The sequence below is a fragment of the Alosa pseudoharengus genome, unplaced genomic scaffold, assembly GCF_046254945.1.
Source record: "Alosa pseudoharengus isolate Yale_2024_CS ecotype anadromous, Long Island Sound unplaced genomic scaffold, YU_APseudo_1.1 YU_APseudo_1.1_scf_1, whole genome shotgun sequence".
Taxonomy (NCBI): Eukaryota; Metazoa; Chordata; class Actinopteri; order Clupeiformes; family Clupeidae; genus Alosa; species Alosa pseudoharengus.
In genome coordinates, this window is record NW_027468564.1 from 37363754 (window position 1) to 37383753 (window position 20000).

A 20000-nucleotide genomic window follows, 5' to 3' on the forward strand; every position below is an offset into this window, starting at 1 on the left:
ATAACAGTGTGTGAGTGTGTGTTTGGTGTGTGTCTGTGTGTGTCAAATGACAAATATTCCTTTGCATTGCCAAAGCAGGACATCAAACAATACAATACAGACCATCCAACAGATAAGACACGTATACAAATGGGCGGTGGTAGTGTAGTGGTTAAGGAGCTGGGCTAGCGTGCAGTAGTCTGAAAGTTGTCGGTTCAATTCCCGGCTTCCACCGTTGTGCCCTTGAGTAAGGCACTTAACCCCAAGTTGCTCCGGGGACAATGTAATCCCTTGTAATATAGTTGACATATGTAAGTCGCTTTGGCTAAAATGTAATGTAATGTAATGTAACATATAAACTGGTGTGTGTTTTGTGTGTGTATCTCATGTGCTTGAGTATAGTGTTTTCTTTGTGTGGTGATCACAATGGCGAGGATAGGTGTACATGTGTATAGTGATGGTGTCTAATCACTGTCCCTCGCTCTATGACATTTAGTGACATATTTAGTTGCAAGAGCTGCTGTCTGTCCTTGCTGTCCCAGTAAGGTAGGCAGTACTTCCTGTTCTCCCAGGTTTCAGAACTCCGGGATTAGGTTGGTAAATCTATCGAAGTAGGTATCTCTAATATGTTCATATTTTTTACATTGAAGAAGAAAGTGCCCCTCCGTCTCAACCTCACCTGTCGTACAGTGACCACAGACTCTCTGCGGTCTTGGCAACCATGACTTTCTTAGTCTGCCTCTTTCTATGGCTAGACTGTGATCACAGAGCCTGCATTAGGTCAGGATCTGCCTCTGCTTTATATCTCTGACAGTAAAGAGATATTCCTCCAGTTCATATTTACATTTATGGACCAATAACATTCTAGTTTGTTTTGGTTTTATTGTTTCATTATGCCAATGTTACAAATATTTTTCTTTAGATTTTTGGATAATTGGATTGACATTTAGTATAAAAGCAGACCTTGGCTGATTGTGTGTATGTAAATGATGTGTATGGCTCTTTTTCAGGAAAATCACTCACATTTTCTTGGTCCTGGTTTAATCCTGAACTCTCCTCCATGGTCATACCTTTAGAAGGATGAGAGAAGAAAACACAGTTTTAACACAACTGGTTTGATACAATAATATACTTCAGAGTCTGTGTATCAAGTAGGGTATTTCTCAAGAGTAGCTTCTATGTAAAGTAAAGTAAAAGTAAAGTGACTTAGGGAGGGATTTAGTGTGTTAGTGTGTATTTATCCAAAGCACAGACTCATATCGAACCCGTCCCATTAATTAGGGAATTCGATTGCGCCCACGGGGGCGGTTCAGCAAAAAGACGGGGCGTGTTCCGGCGCAAACGTTCACTGTTGATATTTTGCAGTTTCAGAAAACAATTCCGCCACAGACCAGGAACTCCCTGGTCTAAAGTCTGTGGCGAAAATGCAGATACTATTTTAAGGGCGCATGCATGACCACAGGCCTGCATGAATGAATGCGTTGCACACCAATCTACAGACACCCCCGTGCACAGACGGAAACATTCAAAGTCTTGATAATATTTGTCCACTTCCCGGTTTTGTTCGTGCATTGGTGACCTAAATATTTAGTAGCCTATATAGTACAACATCTACATGCAATATCTTTACAACAACGCCTAATTACGACCTATTAATCTGGACAACTTTATAGGCTACAGCCCTATAAAGGCTAAAGTTACTTTTAGTTTTGTTCCAATTTACCGTTGTGTAAGGTTTTAAGCACCATAATTTTGCCTACCTTGTTGTAGCCCATCTGAAATAACTCCAAGCTTTGCTATGTTCCCTCCATCCTTTCGTTATTTTCAAAAAACGTTTTATATCCATGATGGCCTTGAGTTAGTGAATTAGCTTAAATCAGCTTTTCATGTGCTGTTAACCAGCAACAGATAGTACAAGAAAGCAGCAAGTATGGTTACAATTTCTGTACAATTTCTGTAGTTGCTGCATCCATTCGTTGTTATTCTCTCTCCTGCTCAAATAAATGTTGTGCGTGAATTAAGTTGATGATAACGTGTTTACAAACTCTGCTTTACAGAAAATATTGTAAATAGTCTACTGTCACGCAGTTAATGGGATACTGTGCAGAGTTGAAAGTTAGGTCAACTTAAACGAAGCCCTTGCTTGGCCGCCTGTGCTGCGCAACGCACACTTCGCTCCTCTCATCTATACAACGTAGTTCCCATTTCTGTAAAGCATACATAATTTCAACGAAAAATATTACCACGAGGGAAATCAGTGTGGTGTCCATGTGAAAAAATAAGCATAAATCTAGCGTACACATTTTCACGAATCACTGATGTGTTGATGACATAAATTAGGAAATGTTAGAGGACTTAAGGAGACGTGATGTTGAACTGCATGCCAATGCCATTTAACCCAAATGCCCCAGCGGCAGCACGGGAGAGAAGAGATTAACTGACAGAAGATATGCATTGTCTATAGAGAGGTAATGTTAGATTACATTGTACATTGCAAATATATCACCATGCATTCATAACCTCGTGATTCAGTGAGAATGATCCCAAAACATCGGAAAGTATGTCTTTGTGACAATTCTGTATTACATTTTGTCAAGATGAAAAATCAATAGCTAACTGTTCCCAACTGAACAGTGATTATAGCGCTGTGAAAGCTCCTGGCTGCGCCTGGCAAATACGCCACCATAATAGCAATCAGCTATGGAACAAGCGTGCCTGTTGTTAAAGGGAATGTGAGATGACGCTCTCATTGGTTTATTGCACGTTACGCCCAAACCACACCCATGATTAATGTAGCTACTAGCTAACCCCATTTTAGATTTGCGTCGGGCGCAACAGTCAAATATCCCGCCGGTAAAATAGCATCAGCGCCCGAGATCTGCCCACAAAGTGAATTGCGTTTTGCGCAAAGACACTTCCGTTTCAGACCGTTAAAATAGGGCCCTTTGTTTCATTGTGTCTTTGCCCACAGTGCAGGCTCTCTCTTTTGTTGTTGCTCCTGACCATAGACAGCGGTGTGACCCAAACACAGATCATTTACCCAGTTTCCCCAGACAGGTTAGCAGGTGGTCCTGCAGTGTGATAGCCTGGCTAGCGCCACCACTTCTCAATGAGACGTGGTCTGGGAACCAAGCGTTCATTTTCTCGTATTTGAAAAAAATGCCCAGATCCGTTTATTGGGTGCCACGGATGTCTATCAAATGCGTCTGTGCATAGCTCATCATCGTCTTGCTTTCCCCCCTGTTCTGTGATTGGTTCCCTATCTCAGGCGAAAATTTGCTCCATGGTCTCCAGGCTGCCTTAGCAGCGTGAATCAAATCGCGCGCAAGGCAGCATGGGAACACCCAGGCTAGCAGTGTGAGCCATTCCTGCTGGAAGGACACAGGACTGGGCAGGCATGGTTGGGTGAGCTGAACCAGTTGGTGTAATAATGTGTAGTGTGATCCATTTACTGTGTGTGTACTGGGAGTTGAACATATAAACATATGAAAGTGATGGAAGTGGGTTTTATTGCCCCCTGTGGAAATCACAGTTTTTCTCAGTTGCTTTGGCACATTTCTCAGATTAGAACTGAAATTCTCAAAACTGTTTGTTTAAGCTCCATAACATCTAATCAGTTCATCATTTAAGCAGTTTCTTCCCATTTTAAACAAATAACAATTCCTTTAGTACATCCATGAAACTCATTTTGTACAAATGTATGCTGTTTTTTTAATTGTCAATTGCTAATATCATGTTGGTCAAAATGCACTATACTGGTTCCCTGCTGAATAGTCCTACCCCATAAAACGAATTGTCCTTACTGCATCGCTTGTGTCATTACTGTACATGCAATTGTGTTGAATTATCATAGTCTGTCTACCATATCAACATATATGTGACTTGACAGACAGGAACGTCAGGATGTATAAAAATGTACAGTGGTGCACAGCTCTGTTTTTGTAATTACCGGTAATATTGGTTATTTTTTTAATGGGTGTTTTCAGAATATATCCACCGATTTAATAAACCTATTTTACACCAAAACCTGTCTGTGATAATGTAGTCTCGTGGTTCAGGAGAAGCTATCACAATGTCTGTCAACAGAAAAAAAACTTTGAAACATATCTACTATCTTCCAATCAACCCCCTCCACAAACAATAAAGTGTAACTTCGTAGTTTTGAAATAGAAAATAGTGCTGCATTGCGTATTCTTCATTAAAAAATACTGTAACACTTTCCTTGAAGGTATCTACATAAGAGTGACATGACACTGTCAAGACACATGAACCCTAACCCTAACTTGTCATGACAAAAACCAAATGACAATTCAATGTATTACAACAAATTATAATCGCCGCCATCTTGAATTTAGTCACGATAAGTCGAGCGATAAGTATGAATGAACAGGTATGATAAGGGATCAGATTCCAAAAATAATTCCGTGGAAATGCATGGATTCCAGTTGCTGCTTCTGGAAGCAACTGGAATCCATGCATTTCCACAGACTTATCGTGACTAAATTCAAGATGGCGGCGAACGGTAAACTTACTCAAGGTACTGTCTGTATAAATCGTCTTGTAAATAAACTACCAGTGCTTTTTTAAAGTTCTCAATGTCTTGTTTTAAATGTCTAGGCCCTCGGAAGTCTACCAATGAAGTATGGAGCTACTTTGAGCCTCGTAAATGGTGTAAAACAGTGATTTATTTGCATGGCTAGGCCGATGCCCGAGGCACCCCCATCAAAAAACTGTTGATAGCATCGGCTAACTAGCGCCAGATTTCTGAGTGCAGGGGACAAGCCGAGATGAGCTATGAGACATACGTTCACACTCGTTATCATTTTTCAACACACTTTAGGTCAATATCACACCGGAATTCTCCTTTAAGTGAAATTTCTTTCCTTACTCTCGTATGCATACAAACCAGAATATAACCTGGCCAGGAATATTTTTTTTTCCTTTATTTAGATATATTCATTCATTTACTATTTAATTCATTTATGAGCCCTTCTATATGTGGCAGTGGACGCAACTTAATGACAGAAGCGTTGTCATAAATGTTTATGACTTGTTTATAATGTTTATGGCACGTTCATGACCGTGTCATGTCACTCATGTAGATACCTTCAAGTAAAGTGTAACCGAAAATACTTACAGAGTAAACTGACATATTGACAACAAGACAAAACAGTTTCACTATCTTGACATAAACAATGGACTTGTCATTTTGATTGCACTGGCAGTTTCATTGGTATAACTTTGCAAGCATGCAACTTATGCACGCTTTGCACCAATTGTTTTGAGAAATGCCCTAACAATTGTGCAAATGTTAATAATTTGAGAAATGCACCAAAGTGAATGAGAAAAACTTAATTTATGTATATCTTCATTAACCTACTAATTGTTAAAATCTTGGTTCTCCTTCACCCATCAGTGGATCACTGTGCAAGCTGTGCTTTATCAGTAGCCCAGGCAGACATGGTTATCTTGTGTTATTAATTTTAGAACTTGCTCTAAATAAAATGCAAACTGTTCAGAAGCCTCATATGTGTGTGTGTAAATCTGGGGGACTTTTACCTGCAGTACTTAAAGGGCCACAACATCCCCAGTTTAATATGTGGGAGGGAATCATCTAGAAACGTGACAGAATATCCAGTCTCCACACAGAAAGCTCTCCAACACAGGACACAGATGGATGAACAGCTCCACTAGAAATCAACTAAGATGTAATACAGCTCACCTCAACGTCTCTAGTTTACAGCTGGGATCATTCAGTCTGTCTGTGAGCTCTCTGACACCTGAGGCTCCTGGGTGATTGTAGCCGAGATCCAAATGTTTCAGGTAGGAGGCGTTTGATTTGAGGGCAGAGGACAAGAGAGAACAGCCCTCATGTGTGATGAGACAACCAGACAGTCTGAAACAAGAGATGCTCTTTCCTTGTTATAAATGAAGGAACATGCATTGAAGGTATACAAGCCATTTGCTGGTGGGTAAAATACTATATTACATAACATTCCTAATTACTGACCTCAGTGTCTCCAGCTTGCATTGTGGATCTCTTAGTCCCACACAGAGCAGCTCCACTCCTTCATCCTGCAGGTCATTGTCACTCATGTCCAGTTCTCTCAGATGGGAAGGTGCACTTTGCAGCACGGATGCCATCATTTCACAGCTTGCTTTAGAGAGGTGGCACAGATTGAGCCTGTTTCAAAGGAGAGTGGAAGGTCAGTCTTTGAACACTGGACATTTTCAGGCCATCCTTCAGCACCATGAGGTCACTGTATGTCATGAGCATGGACACAGACACAGATGTGTGTAGCACTCACATTATGTACACAGCATTGACATTGAAGAATGCTATTAAAATTGTCTCCTTAATTCCAAATGGAGACACCGTTGACCGAGTAGATTCCAGGGTAGTTAAGAGCAGGTAAAAACTTGAGGCTGGCTTGCGAAAAAATATTTCTTTATTCTGGATGTAACAACAGAGTTCTGGTAGCCCTGTTGTATGCACAGCACAGCACAGTGTTGGGAGGTGAAGCCAAGGTAATGAACTGAAGCCAAGATCTAGGAAACTCCTGGCTAATTATAATACCTGAATATACATTCACGTCTGGGGTCAAATTGGAGGGGGGGAAACGGGTAGTGATATAGCCTTATTCAATTAAGATGTCTCTTGTGGGGGAACAATTAGTTAGGTACACCATTTGCTATTGTAAAGTGTAAAGTCTTGTAAAGTGTAAAGTCCTGTCCCCACAGTTTCTGCAGTAGTAAACAAAGAATCAAAAGAATGACAAACAGAAAACCACTAAAATCTAACAACATGGACTGGAGAAACACTACATTACACATTCTGCAGCCATGCAAACAACTTTTTGTCGTCTTGTAGTGTCTTGTGGGCAGCAGGAGTAATTCATGTTCCTATAGGGGTTAAATTAGCTTAAGGCTAATAATTCTTCTCTTCCTGATCGATCAGACACGTCTACATGTATCTAATTGACTTTTGCTTCTCTTTTCCACTATTCGGAAATGCTTGCATCAAGGTTTCTTTATAAGTATAAGTATATATACACTCTTTTGATCCCGTGAGGGAAATTTGGGCTCTGCATTTATCCCAATCCGTGAATTAGTGAAACACACACAGCACACAATGTACACACAGTGAGGTAAAGCACACACAAACCCAGAGCAGTGAGCTGCCTGCTAAAGCGATGCTCGGGGAGCAGTGAGGGGTTAGGTGCCTTGCTCAAGGGCACTTCAGCTTTGGATGTGGGCATGAGAGAGCAGTGCTCAACCATTTCCCCTGCCCACATTTTCCCTACTGGGTCAGGGATCGAACCGGCAACCCTTTGGTTACAAGCCCGAAGCCCTAACCAGTAGGCCACGGCTGCCCCAATTATGTCTCCCAAGGGAGAAATTTGTTTTGGATAAGGGGTAAGCTGCCATAGCTAACACATCACAGAACATAGCACATATGCTATACATAGAGTAAATAAAAATATAATTTTATTAATTTTATTAATGTATGTCATCAGTCATGACATACATTACACGTACATCATCTTAAAAGCCCAATAAATAGCCCATAACTAGCACTCTCTCCCACCCAGTCCCATTAAGCCCAGTCCCAAAGTAGACACTCACTCTCTCCCACCCAGTCCCATTAAGCACAGTCCCAAAGTAGACACTCACTCTCTCCCACCCAGTCCCATTAAGCAGTCCCAAAGTAGACACGTTTTTCGTGTCATGCATATGCATTCATGGGAGGATCCAGGGGAAAGTGGGAGTTTAGTATAATAAGATGGGTGGGGAAGAGTAAAGAGCGCCTAATTATGTATTCCGCCTTGTAAAAGCAGGTGTTATCTAAATTGCAGTTCAATGCGTCAATAAGAGAACCTTTCAAAGACAACAGAATTGCTATTTAGAGCACCAGTTTTGTAAGTCTTTGTACTATCAAAAGCAACCTTAACTTTCGTTGGCCTTTCGAATGTCTTACTTTCACTTTCACATCATGTTGTCATCAGTTAATTTCATTCAACTGCGCTTGTATGTAGGCTCTGCCATTCAGTTGTGGACGTTCGTAAATTGTGTTTATGGGCAGAGAAAGGCGCAGTTTACACTATGGATTGAACAATTGATAAATACGACGGAAACTTGGCTCTGACAGCGTTCGCAATCTGCAGTTTGTCCATGGTGCTGATAACGCGGTTTTCAGTATGTGTGCACCCAGCCGTTTCTACACACACTAACAATACACACAGTGTGGGGAATGAACAATGAGTACATGTAATAATGGAGGACAGGAGTGAAGTTATCATCATGAGTGAGTTCAAACGGTAAAATGCAGATGAAAGCTCATAGCGGCCACCATTAGGACGCGCCTATGAGCTGCGACATCACAGTGGGAATCTATAGAGAGCTGAAAGAGTGGATGCCAGGCTGGTGGGAGTTCCTCTGCAAATGTTTTAATAAGAAAAGCAGACATGCCATCTGGCCCTGTTGCCTTGTTAAAGCATGTAGTTTTAAATACCCTGGTAATCACCTCTGGATATTGTTACTGTATTGTACTGTTAATATCAACATGACAATTTACTTGATCTAAAACTGCATCCTGCAGGTCAGAGATGGGAAGGTGTCCCTTGCAGCACTGATGCCATCATTTCACAGCTTGTTTTCAAAAGCTGGCACTGACTCAGTCTGTTTTAACACATACTGCAGCTGATGATTTATTCCAAAGATTTACAGACAGACAGCCAACAGTGACACAATATGTGTGCACACAAACCTTAGAGATGTCAGTTTACAGTGAGGACTACTGAGTCCTAAAGAGATAAGCTGAACTCCAGACTCCTTCAGGTCATTGTGACTCAGGTCCAGTTTCTTTAGGGAGATGGAGGACTGCAAAGCAGAGGCTACAGCCTTACAGGATTCCTCTGTTAACTTACAACCAGCAAGTCTGCATAGAGAGGGCAAGAGACAGATGTCAGAAAACAGAATGGTGGCATGAATACATTCATATTCTTATCATTATAAAATACATTATTAATATAGATAGAATAGAGGACATTGATTAAAATATTAGTTTCTACTTGTAAGAATGGAGTTGTGCTGTAAATTAGTTTTCATCACAGAATCCTCCTCCTGCAGCAATTACAGACTTTGTAGCCTGACAGCTTCTTCTCTAAATGGGTCTTGTTGAATTTGTAGCAATGTGCTGGGCCACTGCCTAGGTTTATGTTAATATTATATTAATATTATAGAAGTAATATCACCTTGAGAAAAACAATGTGAAAAATGAAATAATACAGCTAAGGTCTTGTACAGCTTCCCTGAAAATGGACTCCCACAAATCATCCCAACCTCAGTGTCCCAGCTCCCTGTGTGGATGTAGTGCTCTATATGTGCATGGACACACTAGCAGGGAGCACTGAACTGATCTGGGGTCAACTCTCTCTCATCAAATCAGGCACAACGATCAGAGCAAGTGCTTCTCAAAACTCTTCTATGCCCAAAGTTTGAATGTGTTAAGACCTCTGTGAACTCTTTCAGAGTTTTACTGACCTCAATTTCTCCAGGTGGCAGTTTGAGATTCTAAGACCAGAGAGCAGCTTCTCTTCTAATGTTTGCAGATCACAGCCACTCATGTCCAACTCATTCAGTTGAGAAATATATGACTGCAGAACTGAGACCACAACCTCACAGGAGCTGTGTTCGAGTCCACGGCTGATGAGTCTATAGTGAGAGAGGAAACACTATAAACAACAGGTCCATACACAAAATGGCATAACAAAACATGTGAACTGTTTTTAGATCCAACAGAATGCACTAGTCTGTGTACTGTGCAAAATACAGACCTCACTTTACAGTCTTGATTCAGCGGTTGATGAAGAAATTCTCCTTCACAGTCCTGAAGCTCACAGTCACTGATGTCCAGCTCTCTTAGGTGGGAGTTTGCCCACTGAAGAATCAAGGCCAAAAATCTTCCTCTCAGTTTACAGCCAACCAGTCTGTAAGAACATAAACCATGTCAAAGAGAATCACAAATAGTGAAATCAGGGAGGAAATATTAATAGTCCAAAAACTGACGTAGTTAATACACTCTACAGTTAACAGTGCTCTATACGGGACACATCAGCAGGGACTATTACAGTATACTAACAGACAGACCTGGGACCAGTTCTCTCACATCTACATTGACAATAAAGCCCTGGTGCTTCTCAAAGTCATGTCTTGAGTCTAGCATCCAAGAACAGTGACAGTCTTCTAATCTACTGCATGTCCAAAGTGTGGATTTGGTGCAGGTGCAGGAAGAAATCTCTCTGCATTATAAGAGACTCCTCTCACCCATCACATGTTCTGTTTGTTCTCTTGCCGTCTGGCAGCAGATATTGCTCCAGAAACACAAGAACAGTCAGAAGCTGCCAAAGCTTCTTCCCACAGGCCATACGATTGTTAAGCTCTTTGTAACTGGCACACAAGTTGTATACGTAGGTACTGATTTAAAACATTCTGTATTTATTCTGCTCATTAGTCTGTATATTTCAAATGATCTGCACTCATGCACTTGATTGCACTTTATTAGTGTTGCACTTGCCTTTTCTTAATGGCTGGTTTTAAAAACTTTATCTTTTATTTAACTGATTGTAAGTGCACACTAGTCCTGAGAAACATTTTCACTCCAGTGTAGATGTTTTACAAATATGGCTGGAATTACAACTTTAACTTGAACTTGAATGTGTAGATAAGACCTCTGTGAACTCTGTGTCTACCAGATTATTACTGGACTTACCTCAGTTTCTCCAAGTGGCAGTTTGGGTTTCTAAGACCAGAGAGCAGCTTCTCTTCTGATGTTTGCAGATCACAGCCACTCATGTCCAACTCATTCAGCTGAGAAATATATGACTGCAGAACGGAGACCACAACCTCACAGGAGCTGTGTTTGAGTCCACGGCTGATGAGTCTACAGTGAGAGAGGAAACACTATAAACAACAGGTCCATACACAAAATGGCATAACAAAACATGTGAACTGTTTTTAGATCCAATAAAATGCACTGGTCTGTGCACTGTGCACAATTACAGACCTCAATTTACAGTCTTGATTCAGTGGTTGATGGAGCAGTTCTCCTCCCCAGTCCTGAAGCTCACTGTCACTGATGTCCAGCTCTTTTAGTTTGGAGTTTGCCCACTGAAGAGTTAAGGGCAAAAATCTTCCTTTCAGTTTACAGCCAAGAAGTCTGTAAAATAATAAGCCGAACAGAAGATTGCAAATAGTAATAATTTAAATGGGACACATATACAGTTTGTTAGAACTCCGGTGCAGTTTGAATCCTATCTGTTCCAAAACCAGGAAATAAACTGCTGTTTTTGAAACGTTGCCAAGCGATATTGGTAAAAAGAAGCTAGTGTTTATGACATAAACGGACCCAGGTCCGCAAACAAAAATGTAATGTGAACAGAGACCAGCTGGGTCAGGGCTAGGGGGGAGTAATCGCACTTGGGTTCGGTCCAGTTAAACGGACCCAGTGTGACCATTACTGACCTCAGTTTCTCCAGTTGGCAGTTTGGGTTTCTAAGACCAGAGAGCTGCTTCTCTTCTGATGTTTGCAAATCACAGCCACTCATGTCCAACTCACTCAGCTGAGAAATATATGACTGCAGAACTGAGACCACAACCTCACAGGAGCTGTTTTTGAGTTTACACCTGGTAAGTCTGCAGTGAAAGAGGAAAACACTCTGAGCATTACATCCTCTTTATTATAACAGCCTGTTCACTGTGCTAAAATTACAGACCTCACTACACAGTCTTGATTTAGTGGCTGATGGAGCAGTTCTCCTCCACAGTCCTGAAGCTCAGTGTCGTTGATGTCCAGCTCTCTTAGGTGGGGGTTTGCCCCCTTGTGAGCCAAGGCCAGAAATCCCCCTTTCAGTTTACAGCCAACAAGTCTGTAAACACATAAACCATGTACCAGAGAATCACAAATAGTAAAATCAAACAGGATAAATCAATTCAAAAGTAAAACACAGATGCTGTTACTGTCTGCTTAACATAGTCTATAGTTAACAACAGTATGTGAATAGTTTACAATTAAATTTCAATTCAATCTTTATTTCAGACTCACAAGAGGGTCCACAACATATAAACTAATTAAATAAATACAGTAGAATAAAGTAAAGAATAAAATAGAATAAAATAATCATCTCATAGCACTTTTAAAAGTGAAACATACAAAATCAAACAAACAATCAACATATCAGTCAATCTACAGTATAATTTCTCTTGCCAGTGTTTTCTAAGCCTGGATGAGTACCACACACAGCTCACAGATCTGACCTCAGTGTCTCCAGTTTGCAGTTTGGACTCAGAAGAGCAGAGACCAGCTTTTCTCCTGAATTCTGCAGGTCATTCTGACTCAGGTCCAGCTCTCTTAAGGGGGAGTTTGCAGACTGCAGAGCTGAGGCCACAATCTCCCAGGACTTCTCTGTTAGTTTACAGCCAGCAAGTCTGCAAGAGAGACAAAAGAGTATAAAAGGATAATGCGTCATGTTCAAATCTGCAGGAAGAGTGAGAGAAAAAAAGAATATAACTGCCCCACATACAGTATGTCAGGCCCAAAACAACACTACTAAGGGGGTAAGAGGAGAGAATAATATATGAGCCCTGAATACCATGCACAGTTAATGCTGCCCAACCACAGACACAACACCACTAAAGACTGATCAGTGTGATTAACCCAGAGCTGCATGAGCAGAAATCTGATTTAACAATTTAAAAATGTTAAATGACTGGAGAGCATCCTATTCAGTGTTTTACACTCCATTTATACACCTCCATAGAACATGCTGGTGCTGAGATGGAGTATTATCATAATGCAAACACAATACTGAGGAAGGCTCTCTGTTAAACATATAATAATACTGTAACATAAACGTGCCAACCGAGTAATGTGTGGTTTGATTTGATTTGGTGCTGAGATGGAATATCTCATGATGGAACACAACACAGGACAGCTCATGTATCTTATCATTGAGACATATAATAATTTATTTATTATGTCAGACCTCACACAGATCCTGATAGTCACCACAAGGTGGAGACATTCTCAAACACATTTTGCCCGAGCTTCTCAGTTTACCTGTGATTCAGTGAGTAGTTTCAACACTTGACTCATTTGTTGAGTATGTAAGCTGAGCTGAGACTGACTTCAGTGATTGGACTTGATCTATCAGTCCCTCGTCAAGCTCATGTGGTGGAATCTGTTCATCTGCCGAACTTCCGTGTGGATTACTCATTGCAAGTAGACTTATTTATGGACTTCTTTCTTGTGAACTGAATTCCTTGAATTCCCTGTGCTGAATGAACTGTATTCTGAATCTGCCTCTTTGACTGTTTGCTCCTGTTGACCTGTGCCTCCTCATTTGAGTAAAATATTGTATTATCTGACAGGTCTCTGCCTATGTGTCTGTGCTCAAAACCACATCCTGACACTATGCAAAATAGGTGGACATCAGGGGCCTCATGTACAAAGCTTGCGTACGCACAAAAATGCTGCGTACGCCACTTCTCACGCTCACGTCCGGATGTACGAAGACTGACTTGAACGTGAGAATGTGCGGTCCTCCACGCAAACTTCATGTCTGGCGTACGCACATTTCCAATGTGTATCGTCAGTTGGCGACACTTAGAGGCAATGCAGCGCAACAACATTAGTTGATTGCAAGTCTAGGCCTTTATTTGCACAGTATATTGTGAAACGTGGATTATTAAAAATGATAACACTTCGAAAGTAGGCCTATGTTTCTATATAAATGGACATGCAACATGCTCAAATTCTACTAAGTTATGCAACAACCTATCTGTGATGACAACTGTAGACTTATTAGAGGATACAAATTAAAAGGGAATGTGAAACCTATAGCCTACACATATAGAATAGATAGACTAAGTGCGGATATAAGCTATTTCCCTTAGTGTGATTGACTGCATAGGATACTTTGACTTTCCTCGAGTAAGCATTCGCATTATTGTTGTCACACTTGAGTGCAAATATAGGGATATGATCCAGAAATCGTAATGTTGTGGCGATGTGGCCTGGATCAACTTTGTTTATTCCACCTTGAGTGCGCGATGCGTGGCAGCCTACCATTACGATTGATGTAATGTTTTTTTAATTAATGTAATTGTGTTGTAATGGTTCAATGCATCAAACCAGTTATGCGAACCCCGTCACCTACTTGCAGACTGACCAATAATTCTACCACGGTCTCTGACCTTATAGCTAGCCACTGCTACGCTCTGCCACTACTGTTTTTTTTGTTATTAATTACAGATGATAAAGACGTAAGATTCTTGCCATTTCGTCGGATAAACACTTCTACCTCGCATTCGCTGGAGATAATTTTTTTGTTGTTTTTATTAATTTGATGATTTCAATTATTAAAATTTGGAGCAGGTTCGAGTATGAATGGATCCACAAATGAGTTTTCATTGTTATTAATATTGCGGGATAGGCCATTTTGTCTTCGCGGAGGTCTGCGCTCTCGAGTGGCCTTCTAGTTAGCATATTAAAATGAGTGTGATTGAGGGAGGAGAGAGGGTGGAGTGTAATGCTCGTGCATGTACGCTTAATTTCACGTTAATTGGGATGTACAAAGAAAGGCTGCGTGGAATGCTGCGTATGCTTTATTTTCATAAATCAGGATTTTTTTGTGCGTACGCAACTTTTCAGGTTTGCACGTACGCAATGTTTTAGTATGAAATCCACGCAAGTCTTTGTACATGAGGCCCCTGATGTTTTGAAATAGAGGGTACAGGTACCGGTACAAATTTATCTGAGATTTCTCTGTTAGTTATACCAATTCTAACTTGCATATGAATCAATACTACCCTACACAATGAACATGAAATAGATTATCGCAATACTTAAATTCTGAGTTACTCACAGAGCCTTCCTGCAGCACCTCACAGCTGGCACCAGTCTCCTCCGTCCCTCGTCTGAGGTTTTGTATTTCTTCAGGTCAAACTCATCCAGCACCTCATCAGACATCAGAAGCACATGAGCCAAGGCTGAGCAGTGAGCCAGTGTGAGCTGTTTCACGGCACCTTTCTCTGCCTTCAGGAAAGCCTGGATCTCATCATGAACAGAAGAGTCATGCATTTCCACCAGGCAGTGGAACAGATTGATGCACCTCTCAGGGGAGATATTTTGTCTCTGCATCACCTTCAGGTTCTTGATTGTTTTCTTCAAACTCTCTGGGCTGCTGTGTGTCTGTGTCAGGAGGCCAAGAAAAAGTCTCTGATTCGATTCCAGAGAAATGCCATGAAGGAAGCGAACAAACAAATCAAGGTGTCCATTCTTGCTTTCCAAAGCTTTGTTTACTGCATTCTTCAGCAGCTCATCGAGAGGCACATCTGACAAAGACCTGGATTTTCTGCTAAGAAATGGTTTCAGGACCTCCATGTTCTTACTCAAGTAGGAGGCAAACATATGAAGTGCAGCAAGAAACTCCTGGATGCTCAGATGGACAAAGCAGTAGACCTTCTTGTGGAAAAACACACATTCCTCCCTGAAGATCTCAGTGCACATGCCAGAGTACACTGAAGCTTCACTGGCATCAATGCCACACTCTCTCAGGTCTTCATCATAGAACATGAGATTGCCATTTTCCAGATGCTTGAAGGCCAGCTCTGCAAGTTTTAATATGACACCCTTGTGTGATTCCAGGAGTCTCTGTCTATCTGTCTCACTTTCCTCTTGATACTTCTGGTTCTTCCTGGTGGTCTGGATGAGCAGGAAGTGTATGAACATCTCAGTCAGAGTTTTGGGGGCGTCCTTCCCATCATCCTGTTCCAGTATCTGCTGAAGGACAGTGGCTGAGATCCAACAGAAGACTGGCATGTGGCACATGATGTGGAGACTCCTGGTTGCCTTAATGTGTGAGATGATTCTGTTGGCTTGATTCTGGTCACTGATCCTCTTCCTGAAGTATTCTTCCTTCTGTGGGTCATTGAACCCTCGTACTTCTGTCACCTGACTGATGCACTGAGAAGGGACTTGACTGGTTGCTGCTGGTCGGGAGGTTATCCAGATGAGAGCAGAGGGAAGCAGAGTTCCCTGAACGAGGCTTGTCATCAGCATATCCACTGATGACGTTTGTGTCACATCAGACAACTTCTGATTCTTTTGGAAATTCAGTGGAAGTCGGCTCTCATCCAGACCATCGAAGATGAACACAATGTGGCAGTCTTTGTATTCATCATCCTGTAGCTCTCTAAGCTCAGGGTGGAAGTCAAGCAGGAGTCTGTGAAGACTGTACTGATCATGTTTGACCAAATTCAGCTCACGGAACGGAAGCACAAACATGAAATCTACATCCTGGTTAGCTCTCTCTTCTGCCCAGTCAAGGATGAACTTCTGCACTGAGACAGTTTTTCCAATGCCAGCAATCCCCTTGGTCATCACAGTTCTGATGTGTCTCTCCTGTCCAGGTAAGGGCTTGAAGATGTCATTACAGTTGATTGCTGTGTCTTCTGTAGTTTGTGGCCTTGATGCTGACTCTACCTGCCAAACCTCATGCTCATTATTCACCCCTTCACTCTCTCCCTCTGTGATGTAAAGCTCTGTGTAGATCTTGTTCAGGAGTGTTTGAGTCCCTGACCGTATAATGCCTTCACATATGCTCTCAAACCTCCTCTTCATGCTGGCTTTATGAGTCATCAGTACTCTGGTCAGGACATTGTCATCTGTTTGGCAATACACAAACAAACAAACCAAGAGATGAGCACTAATACTAATTTGTCAGTGTATCTGGGGCAGCCGTGGCCTACTGGTTAGCGTTTCGGACCTCCGTAACCGGAGGGTTGCCGGTTCGAACCCCGACCAGTAGGCATGGCTGAAGTGCCCTTGAGCAAGGCACTTAACCATTTACACTTAACCATTTGCTCCCCGAGCGCCGCTGTTGTTGCAGGCTGCTCACTGCGCAGGGATTAGTGATAGATAGATAAATACTTTATTGATCCCCAAGGGGAAATTCAGGACTTCACCTCACTGTGTGCTAAGTGTGTTTCACTAATTCACGGATTGGGATAAATGCAGAGACCAAATTTCCCTCACGGGATCAAAAGAGTATATATACTTATACTTATACTATATCTAGAATACAATATTTTAGCATAACAGTACTAGTACAAGATACAATTAATATGTTATCTTAACAGTTAACAGATTGTATAACATTTTGATTTCTTTTAAATAAATTGTATTTTTATCCAAGCAAAAGTCCTGCTCTTGGACACATATATTCCAGACTCACCTGTTAGTTTGGCCCTTTTGATTGGAGCATGCTCAGTTTGCAGATGGGTGCTGCCTCTCATGACTGTGTGCTCATCTAAGGGAGGCTGTGGAGAGATCTGTGCTGTGTGGATGTGTGGATAAAGAGGGTGCTGGATGTGTGGATGATGATTATGCTGCCCCATGGCTGAGTTTGAGTACTGAGGATGCTGCCCCGTGTCTGTGTGTGGGTATGGAGGAACCTGTGCCATGTTTGTAGATGGGTTCAGATAAAGTGCCATTTCACTGTGTTGGTAAGATGAATGTTGTGCCATGGCTGTAGATGGGTATAGCTGAGGTAGTGCCATGGCTGTAGGTGGGTATAGGTGAGGTTGTGCCATGGTTGTAGGTGGGTATAGGTGAGGTTGTACCATGACTGTAGGTGGGTATAGGTGAGGTTGTACCATGGTTGTAGGTGGGTATAGGTGAGGTTGTACCATGGCTGTAGGTGGGTATAGGTGAGGTTGTGCCATGGTTGTAGGTGGGTATAGGTGAGGCTCTGCCATGGTTGTAGAAGGGGACAATAGTGGTTGTTCCATGGTTGTAGAAAGTGGTTGTGCCATTGTGTCAGGGTTTAGAAGAGGTTGTGTTCTGGATCTCTTTCTGCACTGGGGGCAGCAGTAGTCTCCTGATGGACCAGACTGGCTCCAGTAGCTGCTGATGCACTGCCTGCAGAAACTGTGTCCACAGCTGGTGATGACTGGGTCCCTCAGTAGCTGCTCACACAATCCACACGTGGACTGATCCTGGGCCAGAATATTCCTAAACCCACAACAGGGATAGAAAAACACATAATCATCATCAAGCCAATAGCAGTGTCTGCACATATACATTTCAGGGGTGGGAGATAATATTGTGATTGTTGTTTTAACAATGTGCATACTGACATTATCGATTGTATATTATTTAAATTACTTAGGGGGGGAAAACACTCGATATCACGCATTGAAACCCCACACATCCACTAGATCAGGAGGTGCCTGCAGCAGAGCTGGAGAAGCCCCTGTGTGCAGCAGAGCTAGAGAAGCCCCTGCAGCAGAGCTGGAGAAGCCCCTGTGTGCAGCAGAGCTGGAGAAGCCCCTGTGTGCAGCAGAGCTGGAGAAGCCCCTGTGTGCCCCTGCAGCAGAGCTAGAGAAGCCCCTGTGTGCAGCAGAGCTAGAGAAGCCCCTGTGTGCAGCAGAGCTAGAAAAGCCCCTGCAGCAGAGCTGGAGAAGCCCCTGTGTGCAGCAGAGCTGGAGAAGCCCCTACAGCAGAGCTAGAGAAGCCCCTGTGTGCAGCAGAGCTAGAAAAGCCCCTGTGTGCAGCAGAGCTAGAGAAGCCCCTGCAGCAGAGCTGGAGAAGCCCCTGTGTGCAGCAGAGCAAGTCACATGATCGCTAGTGGGTCCACACGGTCACACGCACGCATAATGTTTATTCTGTGTGGCTACTTCGTTCAAGTGGCATTGATGAGTTAAACAGTCACTTGTTTTCCCTACACGGTACTACAGTATGTGGAGAGAAAACATTAGCCTTTGAGTATTTTCTAGTTGAGTATTTTAATAGTCAGTTGTAAACAAACTAGATGTACCGCAGAGCGGTACAAAATATGACCGCCGCCCAGTCCAGCACATTTTTTCCACAAAAAGAAATCACGCTGAAAGGCCTATATGATTCTAACTGTCTCACTAGAATTGCATTATCCACACTCAATTCTCACTGGTATCTGCTAGACAACAAGTACCAAAACATGATTAGTTCATAGATTTTACATGTAAAATTCATTTTATACAACCCCACCCCCATTTTGCCTGTTCATAATTCTGAGAAATTCTTGATTGTTTGTGTTACAGTATGTTTATGTTATGTGTGTGTGTGTGTGTGTGTGTGTGTGAGTGTGTGTGTGTGTGTGGGTGTGTGTGTGTGTGTGTGCGTGCTTGTGTGTGTGCCTGCGTATGTGCCTGTGCATGCAAGCGTACATATGTCTACTGTGTGAGTATGTGTCATACGTATGATTACTGTGAATGTATGTGTGTGTGTGTGTGTATCTGTTTGTGCACATGTGTGCACATGAAATGGGTTAACATGACCCCTGGAGGCAAACATACGGAAAAAAATGGTCATCCTAGGCCCTACAGTTCTCAAGATATTCACAGAGAACTGTGTCTGCCCTACCCTCCTTTCGGGGGTCCAGTCCAGCGGGGGGGCTACAGATCAAAACGAAAAATGACGGTTCCATGCTATCCATGTGGGGGTACATGCCCACCAAGTTTTGTGTACCCCGGTCTTTCAGTGTCCCGGGAATCCTTGTTGGTGTACGTCACTAAATGTACACATAAATTATTTTATTGTAAGGCCCCCCATGAACGAAAGTACACAAAACTTGGCATGCATTCGGAGGGTGTCATAATGATCCTACACTTTTAATTTCGTGCAGTTTTGACCTTGTCAGCCAGAGATATTGTGATGAAAACACCTAATTTTTTTGCTTTTTAATTTTTAACTAGGTGGCGCTATACATGAAATAAGTGGTAATGGGATGGGTTGACATGCCCCTTTAAGACCAACATACATAAAAAAGGTGGACCTCCTAGGCCCTACGGTTCTCGAGATATTCACAGAAAACTGTGTCCGGCCACCTACAGGCCAGTTGGTGTATAGTAACATAAATTAATTTATTGTGTGGCCCCCCATGAACGGAATTCCACAAAATTTGGCGTGCATACAGAGGGTG

The 20000-nt window shown here is 42.3% G+C and overlaps 1 protein-coding gene across 2 annotated transcripts in view; it reads right to left on the reverse strand.

Moving 5' to 3' along the window:
• LOC143126835 (NACHT, LRR and PYD domains-containing protein 12-like) overlaps positions 1–20000 on the reverse strand; it is a 33731-nt gene that overhangs the window by 3563 nt on the left and 10168 nt on the right. For both annotated transcript variants that reach the window (XM_076288291.1, XM_076288290.1), the window contains 13 exons: positions 17274–18052; positions 14904–16704; positions 12295–12465; positions 11754–11906; positions 11503–11673; positions 11045–11197; positions 10751–10921; positions 9816–9968; positions 9523–9693; positions 8747–8917; positions 5990–6163; positions 5702–5875; positions 1003–1049 (listed from right to left, as the gene is read on the reverse strand). In XM_076288291.1, the coding sequence (XP_076144406.1) occupies positions 1003–1049; positions 5702–5875; positions 5990–6163; positions 8747–8917; positions 9523–9693; positions 9816–9968; positions 10751–10921; positions 11045–11197; positions 11503–11673; positions 11754–11906; positions 12295–12465; positions 14904–16704; positions 17274–18052 (4289 nt within the window). The remainder of the gene's footprint in view (positions 1–1002; positions 1050–5701; positions 5876–5989; positions 6164–8746; positions 8918–9522; positions 9694–9815; positions 9969–10750; positions 10922–11044; positions 11198–11502; positions 11674–11753; positions 11907–12294; positions 12466–14903; positions 16705–17273; positions 18053–20000) is intronic.